Genomic DNA, 27,089 nt, shown 5'->3' on the forward strand with positions numbered 1-27,089 from the left:
TGGACCTCTGCCAGGCCCCGACCGCGCTTCCGTCCAAGTGCGCGAGGCGCAGGGGGCGGGGCCTGCGAGCGCGCGAAGCCCCGCCCCCTACCGCACGCGAAGCTCCGCCCCCTGCGTTCCCGCCGCTCCCCCCCCCCCCACCCCCCCCCCCCGCTGTCTCTCTCTGTCTCTGCCCGCCCGGCGGGTCCCAGCTCTCGGCTTACGCGGGCAGTGGCGGTTGCCAGCGCGCGTCGCGGGCTCTCGGAGGAGCGAGCGCGTGCCTGCGTGCGTGCCTGCGCGCGCCGCTCAGCTCCGCGGGAGCCCGCCCGGCGCGGAAGTGACGTGTTGCGTCGACGGGAGCGCGTTTGAATCGGTTCCCGGGTGATCCTCGCGCCTGCGGCTGCTCGGCCTCCCTCCGCAAGTGGCGGCGGCGGCGGCGGCGGCGGCGGGGGAGGAGGAGGAAGGAGGTGCAGCGGTCCCCGGGCCGAAGCCCCTCGCACCGCAGCGACTGAAACCGAAGGAACCAATCCCCCCCCCCGCCCCCGACTCCCCGTGCGCGCGGAGGCCGCATCTCGCGCTCTGAGGGCGCCGTCGACTGTTCTCTCTCTCTCTCTCTCTCTCTCTTTTTTTCCCCCCTCTCCCAATATGGCAGCGGCCAGCGCCGGTGAGCCCGGCGGCCCCTCGGCGGCGTCTGGGGACGACGGCAGGATGGACGGCTGCAGGACCGTGTACTTGTTTGACCGGCGCGGGAAGGAGTCGGAGCTCGGGGACCGGGCGCTTCAGGTCCCGGAGCGTACCGACTTGGCGGCGTTCCGCGCCTCGGTGTGTCAGGTAAGGAAGGGGCCCCGGGCGCTTGGGATGCCACGGACACCCGAAGCCCCGGTTGGGCCACTAAGGCCATAAACCTGTCACCGGGTCCCCAGCCCTCGAGGCCTTGGCTTTCCTCTCTCTCCCCGCACCTCCCCAGCCGCCCCTCCCGGTGACAGTGTTGCACGGGTCTTGCAAGCCGCGGGCGGCCCGGGAGCAAGCGTCCTTGCCCCTCCGTGGGGCCTCCGGCGGTCCCTAAGGGTTAAGTGACCTCAGAGTGAGTTGGCCCTTTTGTCGGGCTCCACCTGGCTCGGTGGCCTGCCGGACAGTTGGGCATCCTGTAAGAGACGCGTGCGTGCCGCCCGTGTTGCCGCTGTGCCACTTAGTAAGAGTCGTTGTACCCGGTGACCCCTGGGAGCGCAGCGATGGGTGGGAGCCGTGACATTCCTCGCAGTCAAGTTAAGTTGATTGCAGTCACTTTCCGGGTTGTCCTGTCAAAAGGTTTTTACGAGTGGCGCGCTGACGGGGAGTTCCTTCCGCCTGCGGACGCTTGGCCAAGTTTGGTTTTGTAGGTGGAGCTGCCCGTCCTCGCTGTCTTCTCTGAGCTCTAAAGTTCCTGAACTAACACCCCCACTCCGGGCGACCCTGGGTGCCCGTGCCCGACAAAGGACAGCTAGATCCTGGTTTTGAAAATGAATGACTGTAGGAAAACCTCTAAGCTGGGAAGTACTCTATAGATAGGGGATGGTAACGCTGCCTAAGCTTTGTTTTTTTTTGCCTGTCGGAGTAGCCCTGCTGGTCTGGACCTTGCTATGTTGTTGACTGGGCTGGCCTCGAACTTTCTGCGGTGCTCTCTTGTCGGCCTGTCCATGCTGGAATTAGATGCATGCATGCCACCACTCTGTGCTCTGAGCTTTTAAAAGAAGGAATGTGGTCATGCCCTGAATAAACCCTAGGAGGTATAAGTCACAAAGAACACTTAGCTTCCATGGAAAAATAACTTTGAGAGTAGTATTTTTGCTTGGGAAACACTAATAGATTTAGAAATGGCCTCGATATAACTATGTACATACTACAGTTGTTCAGTTGATTAAAAATGCGATCCACAGAGTAACGGTGACTTGGGGGTGAGGACTTTATTTTGTTCACAGGTGGATCCCAGTGTCTGTCTACTACAGCCTTACACATTGTAAATGCTCACCCAGATTGGAATGGATATATGAAGTCAAAACTAGATAAGACCTGAACTTCATGCTGTCCCTCTATAAATGGAGTAGATTTCCACCAGTCCTTCGACTATTTTGATGTCCCCCCATCATCATGGCAACAAGAAATGTCTGTTTTTTAAAAATTTAATTAAATTAGTTACTTTATGAAAGAAGCAGAGAGAATGGGTGCACCAAGGCTCCCAGCCACTGTAAATGAATTCCAGACACATGGGCTACCTCATGCATCTTGCTTATGTGGGTGCTAGGGAGTGGAACCTAGGTCCTCAGGCTTTGCAAGCAATGCCTTAATGATTAAGCCATCTCTCCAGCCCTACTTTTTTTTGGGTTGCGGTGGGGGTGGGGGAAGAAAGGCAGACAGAATGGGTGCACTGGGGACTTCAGCCACTGCAAACAAACTCCAGACACATGTGCCACCTTGTGCATCTGGTTTACCTGGGTCCTGGGAATCAAACCTGGGTCCTTTGACTTTGCAGCCAAGTGTCTTAACTGCTAAGCCATCTCTCCAGCCCTATTTATTTATTTATTCCCTATTTATTTATTTATTCATTTACTTTTTGAGGTAGGGTCTTGCTTTAGGCTAGGCTAACCTGAATTTCACTATGTAGTCTCAGGGTGGCCTTGAACTCCTGATGATCCTCCTGCTTTTGCCTCCCGAGTGCTAGGACTAAAGGCAAAGGTGTCCACCACCATGCCTGGCCTAGAAATGCCTATTTTATTTTATTTTTTTGGTTTTTCTAGGTAGGGTCTCACTCTAGGTCAGGCTGACCTGGAATTCTTTAGGTAGCCTCAAACTCACTGTGGTCCTCCTACCTGTAAAGGTGTGTCTATTTTAATAATGCAGGGCTTGATAAAATTGGGAATGATTGATTTTGTGCCACTATTTACATATATAGCATTTGATGTTTCTTTAGTTAGGAATCTTATCTTCGTGTTTATTTTTGTTTATTTATTTATTTATTTGAAAGTGACAAAGAGGCAGATAGAAAGAATGGGTGTGCCAGGGCCTCCAGCCACTGCAAACTCCAGATGCATACGCCCCCTTGTGCATCTGGCTGACATGGGTCCTGGGGACTCGAGGCTTGAACTGGGGTTATTAGGCTTCACAAGCATGTGCCGTTAAGCCATCTCTCCAGCCCCCTAGTTAGGAATCTTAGATGTAAGATTCTTGGACCATCAGTCAGGAACATTTGTAGCTTTTTTTTTTTTTTTCAAAGTACGGTCTTGCTGTAGCCCAGGTCTCAAACTCATGGTTGATCCTCCTACCTCTACCTTCAAGTGCTGGGGTTAAAGGTGTGTATCACTATGTCTGGCTCATTTTTTTTATTTTAATTTTTTTAAATTTGCAAACAGAGAGAGAGAGATATGAGAGAATTGGTGGGCCAGGGCCTTTTGACATTGTAAATGAACTCCAGAGGCATGTGCCACTTTGTGTATCTGAGGAATTGAAACCAGGCTGGAAGCCTTTACAAGCAGTACCGTTTAACTGCTGAGCCTTCTTTTCAGTCCCTATTTATAGCTCTTGATCATACTCAAAAAAAGCATCATTTATTTATTTATTTATTTGAGAGACTGGGGCCAGATAGAGAATTGGCATGACAGGGCCTTTAGCCACTGCAGGTGAACTCCATATTCATGCATCACCTTCTGTATCTGGCTTATGTGGGTATTGGGGAATTAAACCTGGGTTTTAAGACTTCTCAGGCAAGTGCCTTGCTCACTAAGCCATCTCTCCAGCCCTTAAAACTTTTTTTTTTTTTTTTTTTGAGGTAGGTTCTAGCCAAGGCTGACCTAGAATTCACTCTGTAGTTTCAGGATGGCCTGGAACTCAGTGATCCTCCTACCTCTGCCTCCTAAGTGCCACCACACCTGGCCTTGTTTATTTTATAATTGCTTTAATATTTTAAAATAGTTCATTTGAAAAGGACAATACTAGATACAAAGCTTTAATATAAAAATCCTGTGTAAGCATAGCAATTCTATTCTTCACTCTATACACTGCCTTTATTTTCTTCTGTTTTGTTTTACATATTTAAATAGCTGAATTGCACAAGTGTTATGTTAATTATTTGCATCAAATGAATTCTATAACGAAAACATGTCTTCGATTGGTTCCAGGTAGCATTAAAATACTTAAAAATGTCCCACCTAAGTCACTTGTGTTCATAGGTAGCAAATAGTGGGAAAATTAACATAAACAATGTATGCTATTAATACTATATTAATTTTTACAAAGATAAAGTTCAAAAATTGAGTTGTGCATTTCCTAGACAAGTATGATCAATTTTGTAAAATTATTATATCAATATTTTTACAACTTAGAAACTCGAATAATACATTTATTATTACTGTATAATTGATTTGTTTTATTTTGAATAGACAATTGGCATTTCATCTGAAGAAAAATTTGTTATTACAACTACAAGCAGGAAAGAAATTACCTCTGATAATTTCGGTAAGTACTTTTAGAAAGCCCATTCCTTTATAAACTTATTTAACATAATGATGAGGGTTTTTTTTTTTTTTTTTTTTTTTTGAGGTAGGGTCTCACTGTAGTCCAGGCTGACATGGAATTCACTCTGTAGTCTCAGGTGGCCTTGAACTCATGGCAATCCTCCTATCTCTGCCTCCTGAGTGCTGGGATTAAAGGTGTCTGCCACCACTCCTGGCTATTTTATTTTATTTATTTATTTATTTTAATTTTTATTAGCATTTTCCATGATTATAAAAAAAATCCCATGTTAATTCCCTTCCCCCCAACTTTCTCCTTTGAAATTCCATTCTCCATCATATTACTTCCCCATCATAATCATTGTACTTACATATATACAATATCAACCTATTAAGTACCCTCCTCCCTTCCTTTCTCTTCCCTTTATGTCTCCTTTTTAACTTACTGGCCTCTGCTACCAAGTATTTTCCTTCTCACACAGAAGCCCAATCATCTGTAGCTAGGATCCACATATGAGAGAGAACATGTGGCGCTTGGCTTTCTGGGCCTGGGTTAGCTCACTTAGTATAATCCTTTCCAGGTCCATCCATTTTTCTGCAAATTTCATAACTTCATTTTTCTTTACCACTGAGTAGAACTCCATTGTATAAATGTGCCACATCTTCATTATCCACTCATCAGTTGAGGGACATCTAGGCTGGTTCCATTTCCCAGCTATTATAAATTGAGCAGCAATAAACATGGTTGAGCACGTACTTCTAAGGAAATGAGATGATTCCTTTGGATATGTGCCTAGGAGTGCTATAGCTGGGTCATATGGTAGATCAATCTTTAGCTGTTTTAGGAACTTCCACACTGATTTCCACAATGGCTGGACCAGATTGCATTCCCACCAGCAGTGTAGAAGGGTTCCTTTTTTTCCACATCCCCGCCAACATTTATGATCATTTGTTTTCATGATGGTGGCCAATCTGACAGGAGTGAGATGGAATCTCAATGTAGTTTTAACCTGATGACTAGTGACATAGAACATTTTTTTAGATGCTTATATGCCATTCGTATTTCTTCCTTTGAGAATGCTCTATTTAGCTCCATAGCCCCTGGCTATTTTATTTTATGTTTATATTTTTATTTTTATTTTTATTATTTTTTCCAAGGCAGGATCTCACTCTAGCTCAGGTTGACCTGGAATTCACTATGTAGTCTCAGGCTGGCCTCGAACTCACAGCGATCCTCCTATCTTTGCCTCCTGAATGCTGGGATTAAAGGCATGTGCCACCATGCCTGGCTTATATTTATTTATTTTTTAGTAGGGTTTCACTCTAGCCCAGGCTGACCTGGAATTCACTATTTAGTTTCAGGGTGTCCTCAAACTCACAGTGATCCTTCTACCTGTTGCTCCCAAGTGTTGGGATTAAAGGTGTGTGCCACCATACCTAGCTGATTGTATTTCTTGAATGAACCCAATCTTCTCCATTTATATTTATACCACTCTAATATAAATCTTTAAAAAAAATTAAATAATTTTTACTTGTTTACTTATTTACTTATCTATTTGAGAGAGAAAGAGGCAGAGAGAGAGAATGAATATGGGCATGCTAGGGCCTCCAGCCACTGCAAACGAACTCCAGATGTGTGCACCCCCTTGTTGCATCTGGTTTATATGGGACCTGGAGAATTGAACCAGGATCATTTGGCTTTGCAGGCAAATGCCTTGACCACTAAGCCATCTCTCCAGCCCCAGTAATTTTTATTTTTACTATTGACAACTTCCATAATTATAGATAATAAACCTACCCCTACCTTATACTTCCTAACTTCACTCTCAGTTATATTTCCCTCCATCAGTCTCTTATTTAGATGTCATTGTTGTTCCCTTATATTATAATGATCTTGTATAGGTAGTGCCAGCCATTGTGAAGTCATGGATATCAAGGCTGTTTTGTGTCCTTAAGAGTGCATTGTAAAGGGCCCTACTCTTCTTTTGGCTTTTACATTCTTTCCACCACCTCCTCTGCAGTGGACTCTGAACCTTGGAAAGTGTGATAGAGATGTTTCAATGCTGAGTACTCTTCTGTCACTTCTCAGCACTATGGTCACTCAATGTCCCCACCACCTGAAAAGAGCAGGTTCTCTAAGAAAAAGTGAAAGTAGCATTTATATATGGGTATGAACATTAAGAAAAGTGCATATCAGGCAGTTTGGTGACAATAATATATACATTTAACCAGGCACCAGCAGGCTTTACACCCCTAGGGCTCATGACTACCCTGTCATAGATTTTCAGTATCGGCCATGTATTCCCTCCTGTGGAGCGTGCCTCCAGTCCAATTGGAGAGCGGTTGGTTTCCCCCATAACTGACATGCTATATGGCACCTGTTGGGCTCATTTGTGTGGCTAGCCCAACTTAAGGCTTGCAGTGTACACTGTTGAGTATCTCCACTGATGACTGTCCCTCTCCCATGGAGCTGCATGCATTATAGCTTTTTCCAGCTTTCTGTCAGCTAGTCTATACAGAGGGGTTTTTAGCTCAGCTCTAGCTTGATTTCTCAGTGACCTTGCAGCCCAAGCCTGTGGAATCTTCAGCAGTAGGGTCTTAACCATCTATTCCTGGTGGGAAACCAAGAGCTGTGATAATAGCCTGTAATGTTTTAGGGGTATCAGGGACATCCCTGGCCAACAACTTGATGGTATCCCATTTTCAGGGTACTGAAAAATTTCTACTAAAAATCTATGGCTTCTGAATGCAACATTGTCCACAAAAGTAGGTTTCCATATAACTTATTCATACCCTCTTAGATTTTGATTAACCTTCCCACCACCCTTTCTTTACTCAATCTCTTCTCCTAACCTCATGTAGGCCTTTGCAACCCTAGGAATCTGTTTTTCTACTTACATATATAGTACTGTCTCCTCAAGTCCTCCCCTCTTCTCCCTCCCTTATAGTCCAGTTCTAGCTTACTGGCCTCTGCTACCGATTTTTTATTGCAATTCATACACAAGTCCAAATATTTGTAGCTAGGATCCACATATGACAGAGAACATGGCAATGTTTGGCTTTCTGGGCCTAAGTTACCTCACTTAGTATAATCCTTTCCTGATCCATCCATTTCCCTGCAAATTTCATTTTTCTTTACCACTGAATAGAACTCTATTGTGTAAATGTAGCACATTTTCATTATCCATTTATCAGTTGAGGTACATCTAGGCTGGTTCCATTTCCTAGCTTCTGAGAATAGACCAGCATTAAACATGGTTGTGCAAGTATCTCTAAGGTAGTGAGAAGAGTCATTAGGATATATACCTAGGAGTGCTATATAGCTGGGTCATATGGTAAATCTATTTTTAGCTGTCTTGGGAGCCTTCACTCTGGTTTTCACAATGGCTGTATCAGATTGCGTTTACACCAGCAGTGTAGAAGGTTTCCTCTTTTTCTGCATCCTTGCCAGCATTTATTGTCATTTGTTTTCTTGATGATAATTATTCTGACAGGAGTGAGATGGAATCTCAAAGTAGTTTTAATTTCATTACTCTGATGGCAAAAGATACAGAATATTTTTCTAGATATTTATAGGCCATGTGTATTTCTTCTTTTGAGAACTCTATTTAGTTCCATAGACCACCCCCTACCTTTTTTTTTTTTTTTTAGTTTTTCGAGGTAGGGTCTCAAACTAACCCAGGCTGACCTGGAATTCACTATGTAGTCTCAGGGTGGCCTTGAACTCATGGCGATCCTCCTACCTCTGCCTCCTGAGTTCTGGGATTAAAGGCATGTGCCACCATGCCTAACATAGCCCATTTTTAAATTGGATTCTTTGATTTCTTATTATGTAGTTTTTTTGTATATCCTAGATATTAATCCTCTGTCAGATGTATAGCTGGCTTTGATCTACAAAAGCTTTTTAGTGTCATGAGGTCCCAGTGGTTGATTAGTGGTTTTATTTCCTGGGAAACTGGGGTTATATTCAGAAAGTTGTTGCCTATACCAATATGTTGACGGGCTTCCCCTACTTTTTCTTCTAGCAGTTTCAGGTCTGATATTAAGGTCTTTGATCCATTTGGACTTAATTCTTGTGCTTGGAGAATGATAAGAACGTGTTTTCATTCTTCTACATATAGATACCCAGTTTTCCCAGCAGTATTTGTTGAAGAGGCTGTCTTTTCTCCAATGAGTATTTTTAGCATTAATTTTTTTTCTTTTTTTTTTTTTTCCCTGAGGTAGTCTCACTCTGGCCCAGGCTGACCTGCAATTTGCTATGTAGTCTTAGGGTGGCCTCAAACTCACGACAATCCTCCTACCTCTGCCTCCCAAGTGCTGGGGTCAAAGGTGTGTGCCACCATGCCTGGCTAAAAAAAATTTGTATTGACAGTTTCAGTACTTAGAATGAATCATGATAATTCCCTCTCTTCCCCTAGTTTCTCCTTTACAAAGCCACAATCCCTCATATTCCCTCCCTCTCTCCATTAGTCTATCTTTCATTTTGATGCCATCATCTTCTCCTACTATGAGGGTCTTAGGAAGGTATTGCTAGGCACTGTGAGGTCATGGATATCGAGGTCAATTTCTGTCTGGACAGTTGCATTGTAAGGAGTGATACTCTTCCTTTGGCTTTTAGATTCTTTCTACCAACTCTTCTGTAATGGACCCTGAGCCTTGGAGGTGATAGAGCTGTTTCAGTGCCAAACACTCCTCTATCACTTCAAATCAGCACTATGGTGTCTTTTGGGCCATCCCAGTGGTCATTGCCATCTGAAAAGTGAAGCTTCTCTAACCAAAAGTAAGAGTAGCTTTAATATATAAGTGAATTGCTTACAGGGCATTTTGATGAGTGTAATATATGCATTTAGTCAGACAAGGTAGGCATTATACTCCCAAGTCTCATGACCTCCCCCACCATAGGCTTTCAGTACCAGGCATGTATTCCCTCCCATAGAGTAGGCCTTCAGTCCAATTAGAGAGCAGTTGGTTTCCCCTAGAACAGACATGCCACTATTGTACCCTATCTGTCTTTTGGCCTGACTGGCATTTTTAATATAATATATTTATTTGAGAGAAAGAGAGTAAATGAGCATGCCATGGCCTCCAGGTACTTGTGTCCCCTTATGCATCTGGCATATGTGGGTACTGGGGAACTGAACTTGTGTCCTTTGGCTTTGCAGGCAAATGCCTTAACTGCTAAGCCATCTCTCTGGCCCCTATTTTTGTTGAAGATTAGGTGGCTGTAGCTGCTTGGACTTAGATCTTGGTCCTCTATTCTGTTTCATTGATCTATATGTTTGTTTTTGTGCCAGTACCATGCTGTTTTTATTACTATGGCTCTGTAATGTAGGTTAAAATAAGGTATGGTGATACCACCAGCCTTATTTTTGTTGCTCAAAATTGTTTTGGATATTCGAGGTTTTTTGTGCTTCCAAATGAATTTTAGGATTAATTTTCTATTCCCATTAAGAATGCCATTGGAATTTTGATGGGGGGATTGCATTAAATGTGTAGACTGCTTTTGGTAAGATTACCATTTTTACAATATTGATTCTTCTAATCTAAGAACATGGGATTTTTTTAGTGTCTTCTGCAATTTTTTTGAGGGTTCTAAAGTTTTCTTTCATTGTAGATGTCCTTCCTTGGTTAGGGTTATTCCAAGGTACTTTACTTATTTATTTATTTTATTATTACTGGTTTTTCGAGGTAGGGTCTCACTCTAGCCCAGGCTAATCTGGAATTCACCACTTAGTCTCGGTGGGCTCGAACTCACAGTGATCCTTCTACCTCTGACTCCTGAGTGCTGGGATTAAAGGCTTGCACCACTACATCTGACTCCTCTTAGATTTTAATTAACCTTTCCACATTTCTTTTACCCAATCTCTTCCTCTGACCTCACTTGGGCCTTTTTACCCCCATTAATCTTTTTTTATTTTTTGATTTTTCGAGGTAAGGTCTCACTCTATCCCAGGCTGACCTGGAATTCACTATGGAGTCTCAGGGTGGCCTTGAACTCATGGCGATCCCCCTACCTCTGCCTCCCGAGTGCTGGGATTAAAGGCGTGCGCCACCACGCCCGGCTATCCCCATTAATCTATTCTTCTACTTACATATATGCAATAACATCCTATTAAGTACTCCCCTCCCTTCCTTTCTCTTCACTTTCTCCCCCCACCCCTCTCTCTCTCTTTTTCCCCCTCTTTTAAGTATCTGGACTTGATATGGTGGTTCATACTTGTATTCCTAACACTTAGGAGGCTGAGGCAGAAGATTGCCAAGAATTTGAGGTCAGCCTGGCTTGTATAGTCCAGTACTCTAAGTGAGATCATGTCTCAAAAAACCAAAGCAGTCTGGGCGTGGTGGCGTATACCTTTAATCCCAGCATTTTGGAGGCAGAGGTGGGGGAAGTCCTGTGAATTCCAGGCCACTCTGAGACTATTGAGTGAGTTCCAAGTCAGACTAGGCTAAGGTAATACCTTACCTTGGGGGGGGGGTGGTGGTATGGGGCAGAAACCAAAGCAAAGGGCCTGTTGGCACATGTCTTTAATCCTAGCTCTAGGGAGGCAGAGGTAGGTGGTACACACCATTAATCCCAGCTCTTAGGAGGCTGAGGTAGGAACAGTGTTGTGAGTCCACATCCATCTTGGACTTGTGAGTTCTAGGTCAGCCTGGGGTAGAATGAGACTCTGCCTCATAAAACAAACAACACCCTGAATCAGAGCAACAAAAAGCCAGACATGGCAACATTAACCTATATAATACTGCCTCTCTGGAAGCAGAAACCCAAGTTCAAGGTCAGCCTGACCTACATAGTGAATTCTACAACAGCCAGGGTTACAAAGTGAATGTTTCAAAGCTGCATATAACCGTACAGACTTGTAATCATTCAGGAGTCAAGACAGTAGTAGAGCATGTTGAGGCTTGCTATCTTTAAAAAAGAAAAAAATAAATTTGACTGTTTTTAGATCTGTAGAAATACTGATATCCTTAACAAAATACAACTATAACATTTTTACATAGCCATTGGTTGGATTTACCTATTCCATTACTAAGTGTATTTCACAGATACAATTTGCATTGTATATTCAGAGTAAGTTCATTGAGTTTCTATTGCTTTTGCATTATTTATGATTTTAACTCTTGATTATAGATGAGACTGTTAAAGATGGAGTTACATTGTACCTGCTGAACTCAGTAAATCAGTTACTACTAACAGCTACAAAAGAACGAATTGACTTCCTACCTCACTATGACACACTGGTTAAAAGTGGCATGTATGAATATTATGCAAGCGAAGGACAAAATCCTCTGCGTAAGTATTCTGTTCATACAAGGTTTGAAAATCTTGCTTATCCTTTGGTCATATGTCTCATTCCTTGGCATTTTATAAGTCCGCTCAGACTGTTAGACCACTGTGATCACACATTTTGAGTTTACTTTCTTAAAAAAATTATTTGAGAGCGGGAGCAAGAGACAGAGAGAGCTCGCACGCAAGTGAGCGAGCGAGCAGGTTTGGGGAGGAGGCAGATACACAGAGAATGGGTGTGTTAGGGCCTCCAGCCACTGCAGAGAAACTCTAGACACAACTGCCTAATGACTGGACAGTCTCTCCTGTCTGAAAGGTTTTTTTAATGCTTATTTATTTATTCACTTTAGATAGATAGATAGATAGGCACATATAGAGAATGGACACACCAGGGCCTGTAGACACTGCAAAGGAATCCAGACACATGCACCACCTTAATAGGTACTGAGATCAAACCTGGATCCTTAGGATTTCAAGGCAAGCACTTTAACCTCTGAGCCATCTTTTCAGCCCTATTCTTTTCTTTTTGACAACTCCATGCATGTATACAATATATTTTGATCGTATGCACCCTTCTTTCCCTTTTTTTTCCTCCAAGTTAGGGTCTAGTCTTAGCCCTGGCTGACTTGGAATTGACTATGTAGTCTCAGGGTGGCTTTGAATTCACAGTGATCTTTCTCTTCCTCCCAAGTACTGGGATTAAAGGTGTATGCCACCACACTTGTCTTTTTCTTATTTTAGAAAAATTGTTAGTTAGAGCAGGAGAGATGGCTTAGTATTTAAGGTGCTTCCCTATAAAGCCAAAGGACTCAGATTGTATTCCCCAGTACCCATGTAAATCCACATGCACAAGGTGGTGCATGTATCTGGAGTGTTGGTAGTTGTTAAAGGCCTATTCTCTGCCTCTCCCCCTCAAATAAATACAAAAAATGATTACTTTATTTGTACGAGAGGGAGGAGAATATGAGAATAGGTATGCCAGTGCCTCTGGCCACTGCAAACAAACTCCAGATGCATGTGCCACTTTGTGCATCTGGCTAGTGTACTGGGGAATTGAACCTTGTAGCGTTCAGTGCCATAACCACTAAGCCATCTCTCTAGCCCCAAATTCTCTCATTTTAAACATATATATATATATATATATATATATATATATATACACACACACACACACACACACACACACACACACACACACGCACATGCACACACACACGTCATTAGCCAGCAAAGAAATTGGTTTCATAATTTCTTTGAACTTTTGTACAAAGTATTTGGCAGGGAAAGGTTAAATGTTGTTTTCTCAATCTCTTCCAGCATTTGCTCTTGCAGAATTAATTGACAATTCTTTGTCAGCTACTTCTCGTAATGCTGGTATTAGAAGAATACAGATCAAATTGGTAAGAAAATGTGAACATAACTTTTTTTTTTTTGGTGGTAGGGTTTCACTATAGCCCAGGCTGATCTGGAATTCACCATGTAGTCTCAGGGTGTCCTTGACTCATGGCAATCCTCCTACCTCTGCCTCCCGAGTGCTGGGCTGAAAGGTGTGCGCCACCACGTCTGACACCCCTCTCTTCTTGTCCTCTCTCCATCTTAGCTCCTATCTGCTTTTATCCTGCATGTTTCCTTTCATCCTTTCCTACCTTCTCATTACCTCTTGTTTCCTTCTGTTCATTTCCTAGCTTGAATCATAGTCCATATTAGGTCTGAAATCTCTTATTTGCATGCAAACATTAAAAGTTAGGCTTTACTTATGATTTTTTTTTTTTTGTCTTTTTGGTCTTGGGGTTCCTCAGGATAATTCTTTTTAATTCCATACACTTTGCTGCAGATTTCATAATTTCGCTTTTCTTCACAGCTAAGTAGAACTCCAGTGTGTATATGTACCACACTTCATTATCTAGTCATCAGTTCATGGACATTGATCTGTGCATAAGTGTATGCACGTGTGTAGACACTGCTTTTTGTGATCTCTTATTTTAACATTGCATTTAAACACTTGAAATGAATATTCTGTAATACAGTAGCCTATTACGCCAGAGGGGTATTAGGTGTAATGTAAGTTACGTGATCATGATCATGATCATGATCATTCTTCCATTGTTAAACATTTTCTCTTTGTATTTTGCCCTTAGAAGCAATGAAGAAATGATCTCTATCCTTCTTAGGATCTTGCTTTAGTCCAGGCTGACCTGACCTGGAATCCACTGTGTAGTCCCAGGCTGGCCTCAAATTCATGGTGATCCTCCTACCTCTTGCCTCCCAAGTGCTGGGATTAAAAGTGTCACCACCACATAACACCTGCCTTATCCTTATGTCCTTGGTTATTTCCTACAGTTGAATTCTGAGAAATAGGATTTTTGAGTTAAGAGATATGAAGAATGTTACTTTGTTTGTTTGTTTTATTTCAATGCGTTTATTGAGGTTACGTACAGGAACAACAGATGACTCAAAAGCATTACCTAAAGGCCTACCCCAGCTTAGGTGACCTCACAGAAGCTGGAGCACCTATAGGGAGCTCAATGGGAGAGTCTGATATTAACTCGTTTTTAATTTTTTAATTTTTATTTTGAGAGAGAAAGATGCAGAGAGAGCAAGAGAGAGAATGGGTGCACCAGGACCTTTAGCCTGCTGCAAATGAACTCCAGATGTGTGTATCCCTTGTGCGCATGAGTAGCATTGCGTGCTTGCTGCACTGTGTGTTTGGCTGTGTGGGACCTGGAGATTTGAACATGAGTTCTTAGGCTTCATAAGCAAGCGCTTTAACCTCTAAGCCATCTCTCTAGCCATATTAACGCTGTTTGTTTGGTTGGTTTTTTTTTAACAACTTTTTTGTTCATTTTTATTTATTTGAGAGCGACAGAAAGAGGCAGAGAGAGAGAGAGAGAGAGAGAGAGAGAAGAGAAGAGAAGAGAAAAGAAAAGGGGCATGCCAGGGCCTCCAGCCACTGCAAAGGAACTCCAGACGTGTGCACCCCCTTGTGCATCTGGTTAACGTGGGTCCTGGGGAATCGAGCCTTGAAACGGGGTCCTTAGGCTTCACAGGCAAGCGCCTAACCGCTAAGCCATATATATCTCCAGCCCAATGTTCGTTTTTTTTTGTTGTTGTTGTTGTTTTTTCAAGGTAGGGTCTCACTCTAGCCCAGGCTGACCTGGAATTCACTTGTGTACTTTCATGGTGGCCTTGAACTCTTGGTGATCCTACTACCCTGCCTCCCAAGTGCTGGGATTAAAGGCATGTGCCACCACATCTGGCTTATATTAACCCTTTTTACAAAATATTTTATTCAGATATTTTTCTTTATTAAAGTGAGAAAGAGGCAGACAGAAAGTGAGTGAGTATAGGCCTGAGAAATGGCTTAGTGGTTAAGGTGCTTGCCTGCAAAGCCTAAGGACCTAGGTTCAATTTTCCAGTCCTCTCATAAGCCATATGCCCATTCTCTTTCTCTCTCAAATAAATACAAAGTATTAAAAAACATAATAAAAGCACGAAGAGAATAAAGTATAGATACCCTAGGGCTTCTAGCTACTGCAAATGAACTAACTCCAGGCACATGTACCACTCTGTACATCTGGATTTATGTGGGTAGTGGGGAATCAAACCCAGTCCACCAGGCTTTACAAGCAAGTGCCTTTAACCTCTGAACCATTGTTCCAGCCTGAATATTAAGGTATTTGATAGAACTAGCTGAATTGCCTTGCAGAAAATTGGATTAGTTTATACTTCTGTCAGCAATGTGAGTGTTCCTGTTGTATATTTGATACTTAATTTGTCATGTTTTTCAGTTCTGATTTGAGTGTCATTGCCTTTTTGTTTCGTAGCTTTTTGATGAAACACAAGGCAAGCCAGCTGTGGCAGTGATAGACAATGGCCGAGGAATGACCTCTAAGCAGCTTAACAACTGGGCTGTGTATAGGTTATCGAAATTTACACGGCAAGGTGACTTTGAAAGGTTAGCAAGTCTGGCTTCTAAATAATTTTTTCTGTGTTGTGTGTTTGGGGATGTTGGTGTATGTACATGTATTAGTGCCCATGTGCAGGAGTATGCATTTCCGTGGAGGCCAGAAGTAGTTGAGGGTTTTTCTTAGTCTGCACATTTAGTAATGTTATTATTTTAAAATTTTAATAATATCTTATTAGTTGATTTGAGAGAGTCTATTTCTCAAATCTCTGGGGATTAAAGGTATGCTTTATGTGGGTACTTGTGAATCAAACCTGGGTGCTTTGGCTTTGCAGGCAAGTGCCTTTATCGCTATATCATCTTTTCAGCCCTGTTTTTTGAGGTAGGGTCTCACTCTAGCCCAGTCTGACCTGGAATTAATCCCAGGATGACCTCAAACTCATGGCTATCCTCCTACCTCTGCATCCCAAGTGCTGGAATTAAAACCGTGCACATACCACCCACCATGCCTAGTAGCCTTAGTAGCCTTTCTGTTTTTAATATTTTTATTTCTAATTGAGAGAGTGTAGTATATGGATGTTTCAGGACTTTTGCTATTGCAAATGAACACACATGCACCATTTTACATCTGGCTTTTTTTGTTGTTTTTTCGAGATAGGGTCTCACTCTAGTCCAGGCTGACCTGGAATTCACTATGGAGTCTCAGGGTGACTTCGAACTCATGGTGATCCTCCTACCTCTGCCTCCTGAGTGCTGGGATTAAAGGCGTGTGCCACCACGCCTGGCATGGCTTTTTTCTTTTTCTTTTGGTTTATTTTTGGTTTTTTGAGGTAGGGGCTCACTCTAGCTCAGGTTGACCTGATCTGGAATTCACTACATAGTCTCAGGGTGGCCTCAAACTCATGGAGATCCTCCTACCTTTGTCTCCCACGTGCTGGGATTAAAGGTGAGCGCTACCATACCTGGCTTTCTGGCTTTTTGTTGTTGTTGTTTTGGTTTTTGAGGTAGGGTTTCACTCTAGCTCAGGCTGACCTGGAATTCACTATGTAGTCTCAGGGTGGCCTTGAACTCATGACTATCCTCTTCCTTCTGCCTCCCGAGTGCTGGGATTAAAGGTGTGTGCCACCACGCCTGGCTTTCTGGCTTTTTAAAAAATATATATATATTTGAGAGAGAGAAAGTGGCAGAAAGAGAGAGAGAGAATAGGTGCACCAGGACCTTCAGCCACTGCAAATGAACTCCAGATACATGTGCCCCCCTGTGCATCTGGCTAACGTGGATCCTGGGGAATCAAACCAGGGTCCTTTGGCTTTGCAGGCAAATGCTTTAACTGCTAAGCCATCTTTCCAGCCTACCTGGCTTTTGTTTTGTTTTTTTGAGCTAGGGTCTTGTTCTAGACCAGGTTGACCTGGAATTCACTATGTAGTCTCAGGGTGTCCTCGAACTCACAGCAGTTCATTTACCTTTGCCTCCCAAGTGCTGAGATTAAAGACATACACACCATACCTGGCTTAAATGATTTTTAAAAATATTTTATTTCATTTGTTTGAAGGGGGACAGGGAGGGAGGAAGAGAAATGGGCACATCAGGACCTTTACCCACTGCAGTGAATCTCCAGACACATGTACCACCTTGTGTGTCTGGCTTATATTGGTCCTGGGGAATTGAACCTGGATCCTTGGGGTTTGCAAACAAGTGCCTTAACTGCTAAGCCATTTCCCCAGCACTGCATCTGGTTTTACATGGGTATTGGGGAATTGGACCTGGGCTGTCAGGTTTTGCAAGCAAGAACCTTTAACTGCTGACCTATCTCCCCATCCACCCTTTTCTTTTTTTAATTTATGCATTTACATTAGTGAGTATGTGTGTGTATAGGGGCAAAGAGAGTCTTTCACTGCTGAGCCATCTTCCTAGCCCTGCCATTACATTTTGTGTGTATATCTATGTATGTATATATGTGTGTGATTATACATATGTATGTATTTGTATTTATATGGGGGGGGGTTCTGTCTTTTTGTTTGTTTCTTTTTCTGAGGTAGTGGTCTTGCCCTAGCCAAGGCTGACATGGAATTCACCATGTAGTGTCAGGTTGCCCTCGACTCACAGCGATCCTCCTATCTTGGCCTCCTGAGTGCTGGGATTAAAGACATGTGCAACCATGTCTAGTTGGCTTTATCTTTCCTTTTTTCTTTGTTTATTTTCTTTTTCTATTTTTGTTTCCAGGTAGAGTCTCACTCTAGCATATGAGTGCAAGTGTGTGGAAGTCTCAGCATGACTTCATGTACTGAAGTAGATACTGTAAAATGGCTGTAACACGGCTGGAGGGATGGCATAGTGGTTGGGGCACATGCCTGCAAAGCCTAAGGACCAAGGTTCAGATCCCCAGTAACCATGTAAGCCAGACGCATATAATGGCGCATGCATCTGGAGTTCATTTGCAGTGTCTGGAGACCCTGGCATGCCCATTCTCCCTCTCTTTACCTCTGTCTTTCTCTCAACTAAATAAAAAAAAATTTTTTTTAAAGGCAACAATAAAGCTGGTCATGGTGGCATTGAGGACTGCTGTGAGTTTGAGATCACCTAGGCTACAGAATGAATTCTAGGTTAGCCTGGGCTAGAAAGAGACTCTACTTCAAAAAAACCTAGAAAAATTGAAACAATAGGTTTGGAGAGATGACTTAGCAGTTAAGGTGCTTTCCTGTGAAGTGTAAGGAACCATATTTGACTCTTTAGATCCCATGTAAGCCAGACCCGCAAGGTGATGAATGTGCACAAGGTTGCACATGCACACAAGGTGGTACACATGTTTGGAGTTCAGTTACAGTGGCTGGAGGCCATGGTGTGTCATTTCTCTCAAGGAAAAAAAAAGGCCATTCAGTCTGGTTTGCCTCATAATAAAATAAAATAAAACAAAATAAAGTAGAATAAAACGGGTTCATTGATAAAATGTTTTCTTTTAGTGATCATTCAGGATACGTTCGGCCAGTTCCAGTGCCACGCAGTTTAAATAGCGATATTTCTTATTTTGGTGTTGGAGGCAAACAGGCTGTTTTCTTTGTTGGACAGTCAGCCAGAGTAAGTAAAAATGTTTCTTAGAAATGAAAGCTAATCAAACTATTTTCAAACTGTCTTTAAGGTTGACCAGGAATTTTAATATACTTTTTAAAATACTTTTTCATATTTTACAGATGATAAGCAAACCTGCAGATTCTCAAGATGTCCATGAACTTGTGCTTTCTAAAGAAGATTTTGAGAAGAAGGAAAAAAATAAAGAGGCAATATATAGTGGCTATATTAGAAACAGAAAGGTAAATTTTAAGACTCAACAATTATAAATTTGTTGATGGGACAGAACTTTTTCCTCATTTATTACAAAGATGCCAGTGTTGTTTAAAAAATTTGAAGTTATGAAATTTTCAAAATGAGATACTTTTTTTTCTTTTTGTCATGTATCAGAAAGGATCTATTTATATGCATTATTTTAGGCTAAAAGCTATTACATAAAAAGTCATCTCTTAACAATCCAGAAAGTTTTCTGTAAGCTACTCATGAATGCTGTGCCATCCTTGGGTTGGAGAGATGGCTTAGCATTTAAGGAGTTTGCCTGTGAAGTGTAAGAACCCAGGTTTGGTTCCCCAGTACCCACGTAAGCCAGATGCATGAGATGGTACATGCATCCGGGGTTCATTTGCAGTGGCTAAAGGCCCTGCCATGCACATTCTCTCTCTGATCTGCCTTTCTCTCTCAAATAAATAATTAAAAAAAGTAAAAAGGAGCTGGGCGTGGTGGAGCACACCTTTAATCCTAGCACTCGGGTGGCAGAGATAGGAGAATCGCCATGAGTTCGAGGCCCCCTGAGACTACATAGTAATTTCAGGTCAGCCAAAGTATAATTTGGGCATAGCATATGCATTCCCTAGGGCTTATGACCTCCCTGGCCATAGGCTTTTTTATTTGTTTGTTTTGTTTTTTTTCCAGATAGGGTCTCACTATAGCCCAGGCTGACTGGCAACTCTTTCTGTAGTGCCAGTAATACTCCTACTCCTGCCGCCTGAGTGCTGGGATGTATGCCGCCATGCCCAACGCCTTTCCTTCCCCCTCCCCTCCAGGTAGGGTTTTGCTGTAGCCAGGCAAACTTGAAATTCATTCTGTAGTCTCAGGCTGGCCTCAACTCATAGCAATCCTCCTACCTGCTGTGCACTTTAGCCTTATTTATTTATTTGCAAGTGGAGAGAGAAACTTTAAATACATACACATATATTTTTTTCTCATTTTATTTTTTTGGTTTTTTAAGGTAGGGTCTCATTTTAGCCAGACTGGCCTTGAACTCTCAGTGATCTACCTACCTTTGCCTTCCAAGTGCTGGGATTAAAGGCATGTACCACTATACCTGGCTATATCTTATTTATTTAGTTTTTGGCTTTTACAGGCAGGCTCTCACTCTAGCCCAGGCTTACCTGTAATTCATTATGTACTTTCAGGGTGGCCTGGAATTTACGGTGATCCTTCTACCCTTGTCTCCCAAGTGCTGGGATTAAAGGTGTGCGACACCACAACTTGGCTCTACCTTTCTCTGATTCTATTTAGACCATTTCACCCTCAGTAATCTGCCTCTTGACTTATAAATCTATTCTTCTCTTAAGCCCTGTCTTTTTTTCATAGCCCCTGTCTTGCTTCTTGGCCTCTACTGCAGACTTTTACACCAACTCACATACAAATCCAAACATTTGTAGCTTAGTTCCACATATGAGAGAGAACATGAGACATTTGATTTTCTGGGTCTGCTTTACCTCAGCATAGTCATTTCCAGATCCATCTGCTTCCCTGTCAATTTCGTAATTTCATTTCTTTTTTACCACTGAATAAAACTCCATTGTGTACCACATCTTCTTATCCGTTTATCAGGTAAAAGGTTTCTAGGCTGGTTCCATTTCCTGGCTACTGTGAATAGAGCAGCAAAAGACATATATGAGCAAGTATCTCTAAATGAGCAGAGTCCTTAGGGCATATGCTCCCCCTTTGTAAATTTTTTGTTTGTTTGCTTTTTTGAGGTAGTATCTTACTCTAGCCCAGGCTGACCTTGAATTTACTTTGTAGTCTTATGGTGGCCTCCTGAGTGCTGGGATTAAAGGCATGAGCCACCACTTCTGACCTTTAAATTTTTTAAAAAATATTTTTAGTGGGAGAGAGAATGAAAATGGGTGTGCCAGGGCCTCAGGCACTACAGATGTACTCCAGACACATGTGCCACCATGTGAATCTAGGTTACATCGGTCCTTTGGTTTCTCAGGCAAGGGCCTTAACCTCTAAGCCATCTCTCCAGCTGTCACCTATTGTTGTGCTAATTTCTTCTAAAGTTTTTCTAAAAACTATTTTGAAGCCATCACAATGACATTTCTGACCCACTTTAAAGCTTATGTTATTTAGTTGATTACAGTTTACATAATTTATTGCATTTGTATTTACCCTTTTAGCCTGCTGATTCCATTCACATTACAAATGATGATGAAAGATTTCTACACAATCTTATTATAGAGGAGAAGGAGAAAGATAGCTTTACTGCGGTGGTTATTACAGGGGTACAACCAGAACACATACAGTATTTGAAAAATTATTTCCATCTTTGGACACGACAGTTAACGTAAGTAATTTTGTTTAAGAAATATTGCCACTGTTTTTCTTTCTTTTTCTTATTTATTTATTTATTTTGGTTTTCTGAGGTAGGGTCACATGCTAGCTCAGAGTAGCCTCAAATTCTTGGTGACCCTTTTACCTCTGCCTCCCAAATGCTGGGATTAAAAGGTACGCCACCATGCCTGGCTGAAAAAGTCTTTTGGTTTTTCAAGGTAGGGTTTCATTCTAGCTCAGGCTGACCTGGAATTCACTATGTAGTCTCAGAGTGCCCTTGAACTCACCATGATTCTCCTACCTCTGCCTCCCGAGTGCTGGGATTAAAGGTGTGCGCCATCACGCCTGGCTGCGAAAAGTCTTTTTTTAATGTAGCCTTGTCTAGTCTAAGACTCTTGCTCTTCTTTCCTGCTTTTGCCTTCCAAGTGTTGGCATTACAAGCGTGGGTCATCACACCAACTTAGTCTCCTCCCCCCCTTTTTTTTGTGGTATGGTCATGCTGTAGCCCAGGCTGACCTGGAATTCACTATGTAACTCAGGGTGCCCTCAAATACATGGCAGTCCTCCTACCTCTGCTTCCCAAATGCTGGGATTAAAGGCATGCACCACAGTGCCCAGCTAAAACTATTCTCTTTTAAAAAATTTTTAAAAAAATACTCATTTTAAGAGTTATAGAGAGAAATAAGCAGATAGGGAATGGGCATGCCAAGGCCTCCAACTGCTGCAAATGAATTCCAGACACCATCTGGCTTTATGTGGGTACTGGGGAATCAAACTTGGGACCTTAGGATTTGCAGGCAAGAACCCTTTGGTCATCTGTCCAGCCCCCAAACTATTCTTTGAAGTAGAATATATGTATGACTCTGAAGTTGGAAATTCCTAGACTAACTGAAACTTTTCTCTGACTCTCGTTTTGACCTTAGAAAAGTTACATATGCACCTTGCATCTATCTGTGTTTCTAAATCTATAAAATGAGATGTAATGACTTAATTGTAGAATTTCTTTTACTATTTGGGTGCTATATAAAAAATGTTGGCTGCAAGTAGCTGGAGATACAGCTTAATGACTGATTGTACAGCTAATCTGTTAAGCCTTGCGTTTCATACAAGTAGCCAAAAAAATTTATTAAGAATTCAAAATAAAACAGTTTTGGTTGTATTTTTTAATTTGCAAGCAGAGAGAGGATATGAATGGGTATACCAGGACTTTAGCTGCTGTAAACAATCTTCAGATGCATAAGCCACCTTGGGCATGACTGGGGAATTAAACCTGAGTTTTTTTTTTAAATTTATTTTGTTTGTTTATTTTTATTTATTTAAGAGTTACACACAGAGAGAGAGAGAGAGAGAGAGAGAGAGAGAGGGAGAGGGCCAGAGAGCGAGAGAGAGAATGGGTGCGCCAGGGCCTCCAGCCATTGCAAACAAACTCCAGATGCGTGCGTCCCCTTGTGCATCTGGCTAACGTGGGTCCTGAGGAATTGAGCCTCGAACTGGGGTCCTTAGGCTTCGCAGGCAAGTGCTTAACCGCTAAGTCATCTCTCTAGCCCTAAACCTGAGTTCTTAAGCTTTGCAGGCAAGCACCTTAATTGCTGGGCTACCTCTCCAGCCCTATTTTTGTTTTGTTTTGTTTGTTAAATTGATTTTTGTTATAAGACTATATGAATTGTAATTTTATAAGAATTATAACAAATCATTGTGGTGGCATACACCTTTAAATTTTAGCATTCGGGAGGCAGAGGTAGGAGGGTCACCATGAATTTGAGGCCATCCTAGAGTGAGTTCCAGGTCAGCCTGTGCTTCCTCAAAAATAAAATAATATCAGCTGGAGAGATGGCTTAGCAGTAAGGTACTTGCCTGCAAAGCCAAAGGACCCAGATTCAACTCCACAGGACCCATGTAAGCCAGATGCAGAAGGTGGCCCATGCATCTGGAATTTGTTGTAGGGGCTGAGGCCCTGGTGAGCCCATTCATATTCTCCTATCTCTCTGCTTGCAACTAAATAACTAAAAAATACCTTATAAAATTAAAATAAAAAATACAAAGTTGTTCTTCTTTATTTTAGGCATATTTATCATTACTATATTCATGGCCCAAAAGGAAATGAAATATGTGCATCAAAAGAAGTTGGACCTTTCAACAATATTGATATTGAAGTAAGATACAAGTCCACCTTAAAATATTACAAATTATTAGGTGTCTGTTCCATTCCTAAATCATCAGATCAAAATAATCAGTCAATAATTGGGCAGTCTCTCTCCTTTGTCCTTGTCTTTTATCACAGTAATTTGGTTATTTGAATATCAAAATGAAGAGCTCATTTTTAGATGTATTTTTCTGGAACTTTATTTGCTAAGAACTTCCTGTTTTCCACTCTTCTATAGAGATAAGAATTGTGGCTGAACATTATGCTTTTGGAAGGAAGAAAAAGTCCTTTAAAATGTAAAAAACAGTTTTCCTTTTGTGCATGGAAGTCTTATGGTAATGACAAGATTTGGAAGCACAGAACATTGAAATATTAGGTTTTTCATCACATATGGAAAGAATTTCACTTACAATGTTATATTTTCTACCTCTAATATACCTTCAGTTAAATGTATTATGACTTATTTGTCCTTCAACTCTGTTTTGTTGTTTCTATCTTTACTTTGTATTTTATTGTAGTATATTCCTTCTTGAGCTTAATGCTGTTTGACCCATGTCCGTGTGTGTGTGTGTGTGTGTGTGTGTGTGTGTGTGTGTGTGTGTGTATGTGTAATTTTATTAAGCTGATGATTATTTGTAAAGGTAGTACTTACTTGTTCTATAGATCATGGCTGGGAAAAGTTAAAGTTATCATAGGGTTTAATTATTTTTGTTTTATTTTTATTTTAGATTTCTATGTTTGAAAAAGGGAAGGCACCTAAGATTGTCAACCTAAGGGAAATACAAGATGACATGCAGACACTTTATATAAACACAGCATCTGATAGTTTTGAGTTCAAGGCTCATGTTGAAGGAGACGGTGTAGTAGAAGGGATTATCCGGTACCATCCTTTCTTATATGATAGAGAAACTTACCCTGACGATCCATGCTTTCCATCAAGTATGTCAATATGATCTCTTAGCTGCAAATATAATGTTGTAATTTAGGATAGTGATTCTCAAAAATAATCATTTCTAGCTGAGCTCTTAGGTCATGTGATGGTAAACATTTTTCCTTATGCAAATCTTAAGTTCTTAAGTATTTGTAATTTTTATAAATCATGAATTTTATGTATATACAATTCCATGAAAAAATGCTGGTTTTAAGAAATATTTTTTTTTCTTTAATGAATCCGTTTTTACACATGTAAAAGTTTTTGTTTCTTTATATATTTCTCAGATTGTGATCCCTTTGTAGTTAGTATAGCTTCTTGATACGTTTTAATTTTTTGTCATGAGTAATGTATCTTATTCAGATTGAAATTTTTAACTTAATATTTTCCATGTAGTATTCATTTACTTTAAAACAAAAAAAGAAAAGAAAAAGATAAATCAAGTAAGCACACAAGAGGAAAACCTCAGTGAGATTATGGGGATGCATTCATCTGGCCTGGAACTCAGAAATACCCTTTGTCTTTGTTTCCTGCATGTCGCTACCATAGGAATGTGCCATGACTCCTGGCTTGGATTTAATTTTAAGGAAACTATTCCCTTTCTTTGTGTGCTCATTTGTGAAATGAGCATAGTTGCTTATACCTCAGATGTTGTTAGGTTTATTAAGAAACAAACTGGTTGGGGTGGTATACATCTATAATCCCAGCACTTGTGAGTCTGAGGCTAGCATAGGCTATACAGTAATAAGACACTGTGTAGGAAAATAGAGAGATGAGGCAAGTTCTTAGACTAGTGCTCAGCATGATTCACTGAGGAATCAGTGCATGTTATCCAGTGGTTCATGCCTTCTGTAGGGGGTCGGTCTCTGACTGCTATTTAATTTGCTATTTGTGATTTCATTATGTTTTTAGAAAGATAAAGTTCTTCAAACAGTATCTTAAAAATAAGAGTGATTATCAGAGGAATTCTCTTAAAAGTAGTGATATATTGACTAAAACTTTTTTTGTGGGAGCTTTTTTGGAGAAGGCTTTATTTTAGGTTGGGGACTTAATGCCAGTACATTTAATGTGTTTGTATGTCAGGACTTCCATGTCTGAACTTAACTTTATCTGGGTACATGAAAATGTTATTACTAAGAAACAGTCATGTTGATAATTGTGCTAAGTATGCTTTTGATACATGGAAACCTGTCTTATGATTGTGGCTCAGTGTAAATTTCCTGCCTGTTTGAATCTGGTCTTTGAAACAGTGGTTTATATAAAGTTAAATTATTCTGTCCTGCTTGCTAATTTTTCAAAATAATACTTTGATGGCTCTCATATGACTATTACTGGTTCTTACTGAATTGTGAAAGTCATTTAGAGTTCCAGCACTAGTTTGTAGAGAAAGTGGAATTTGCCATAGAACATGATCTTCATATATATATATATAATATATAAAGATTTTTTTTTTTTCTTTGAGGTAGCTTCTCACTGGGGTCCAGGCTGATTTCCACTCTGTAGCCTCAGGCTGGCCATGAACTCAGGAGGATCCTCTTAGCTCACTCTACTGAGTGCTAGCATTATAGGCTTGAAGTCTGGCTACTTTGTTTTTTCTTTGTGTTTGATCTGAGGTAGGGTCTCACTCTAGCTCAGGCTGATCTGGAATTCACTATGTATTCTCAGGTTGGCCTTGATACTCTAGTGATCCTCCTCCTACCTCTGCTTCCTGAGTACTGGGATTAAAGGCATGCACCACCCTGCCAGGATTGGAGGTGAAAATTTGTCTTAACTGTGAAACATTAGCAATGTGAAACTACTTTGGAAACTTACCTTCTGACCTTAGAGTAAAACTAACTAGATTTGGTAAGAATGCAGGTTTTTTTTTTTCTTTCTTTCCTTCCTTCCTTCCTTCCTTTTTTTTTTTTTTTTTTTTGATGTAGGCTCTTACTCTAGCCCACACTTACCAGGAATGTTGTCTCAAGGTGGCCTCTAACTCACAGCGATCCTCCTACCTCTGCCTCCTGATTGCTGGTGTTAACGGTATGTGCCACCACGCCTGGTGTAAGAAGGTGCAGTTTGAAGGTTCATATGGAATCATGTTTCTTCTCTGATGGAAGTTTAATATTTCACTTGTAGAAACTGACTTCTTAGTTGTAAAAACTGTTCCTGCTTTGTAACATTTAAAATTTTGGCCCATTTGTTCTTTTGATCTAGAATTAAAAGATGAAGAAGATGATGATGATTGTTTGATACCTGAGAAAGCTGCAAGAGGGAAAAGACCTATATTTGAATGTTTTTGGAATGGACGATTAATACCATATACTTCAGTGGAAGAGTGAGTTTTTATTTTTTTTGTTGAAATTACCTACCTGTTTAGTCTGTTACTTTGCTGATGGATGTGTTTTCTTCAAGCTTTGACTGGTGTGCTCCTCCCAAGAAGAGAGGGCTTGCACCTATTGAATGCTACAATAGGATATCTGGTGCATTGTTCACAAATGACAAATTTCAAGTCAGCACAAATAAACTGACCTTTATGGATCTGGAACTGAAGTTGAAAGATAAGAACACTCTTTTTACAAGGATTTTAAATGGACAGGTATGACATTAATGAATTTGTCAGTATTCTATCTTTAAGTAAAACCAAAGTCACTATTTGAAATGACTTTTGAGTATTTTCCAGTATTCTGAAATAAAAATAAGACCATTAGGGTAGGTTTTTACTTATATTTTGTGTATTTTGGATTCCTTTA

General features: G+C 41.3%; 1 protein-coding gene across 2 annotated transcripts in view; it reads left to right on the top strand.

Moving 5' to 3' along the window:
* Positions 1-442: 442 nt before the first annotated feature.
* Positions 443-27,089, top strand: part of Smchd1 (structural maintenance of chromosomes flexible hinge domain containing 1) — a 129,569-nt gene continuing 102,922 nt past the window's right edge. For both annotated transcript variants that reach the window (XM_045142995.1, XM_045142993.1), the window contains exons 1-12: positions 443-810; positions 4,392-4,467; positions 11,596-11,757; positions 13,069-13,151; positions 15,576-15,706; positions 18,616-18,730; positions 18,844-18,963; positions 21,130-21,296; positions 23,346-23,436; positions 24,155-24,365; positions 26,554-26,674; positions 26,752-26,935. In XM_045142995.1, coding sequence (XP_044998930.1) covers positions 625-810; positions 4,392-4,467; positions 11,596-11,757; positions 13,069-13,151; positions 15,576-15,706; positions 18,616-18,730; positions 18,844-18,963; positions 21,130-21,296; positions 23,346-23,436; positions 24,155-24,365; positions 26,554-26,674; positions 26,752-26,935 — 1,647 coding nt within the window. In that variant the 5' untranslated portion in view covers positions 443-624. The remainder of the gene's footprint in view (positions 811-4,391; positions 4,468-11,595; positions 11,758-13,068; positions 13,152-15,575; positions 15,707-18,615; positions 18,731-18,843; positions 18,964-21,129; positions 21,297-23,345; positions 23,437-24,154; positions 24,366-26,553; positions 26,675-26,751; positions 26,936-27,089) is intronic.

Source organism: Jaculus jaculus, chromosome 2, assembly GCF_020740685.1.
Source record: "Jaculus jaculus isolate mJacJac1 chromosome 2, mJacJac1.mat.Y.cur, whole genome shotgun sequence".
Lineage (NCBI taxonomy): Eukaryota > Metazoa > Chordata > Mammalia > Rodentia > Dipodidae > Jaculus > Jaculus jaculus.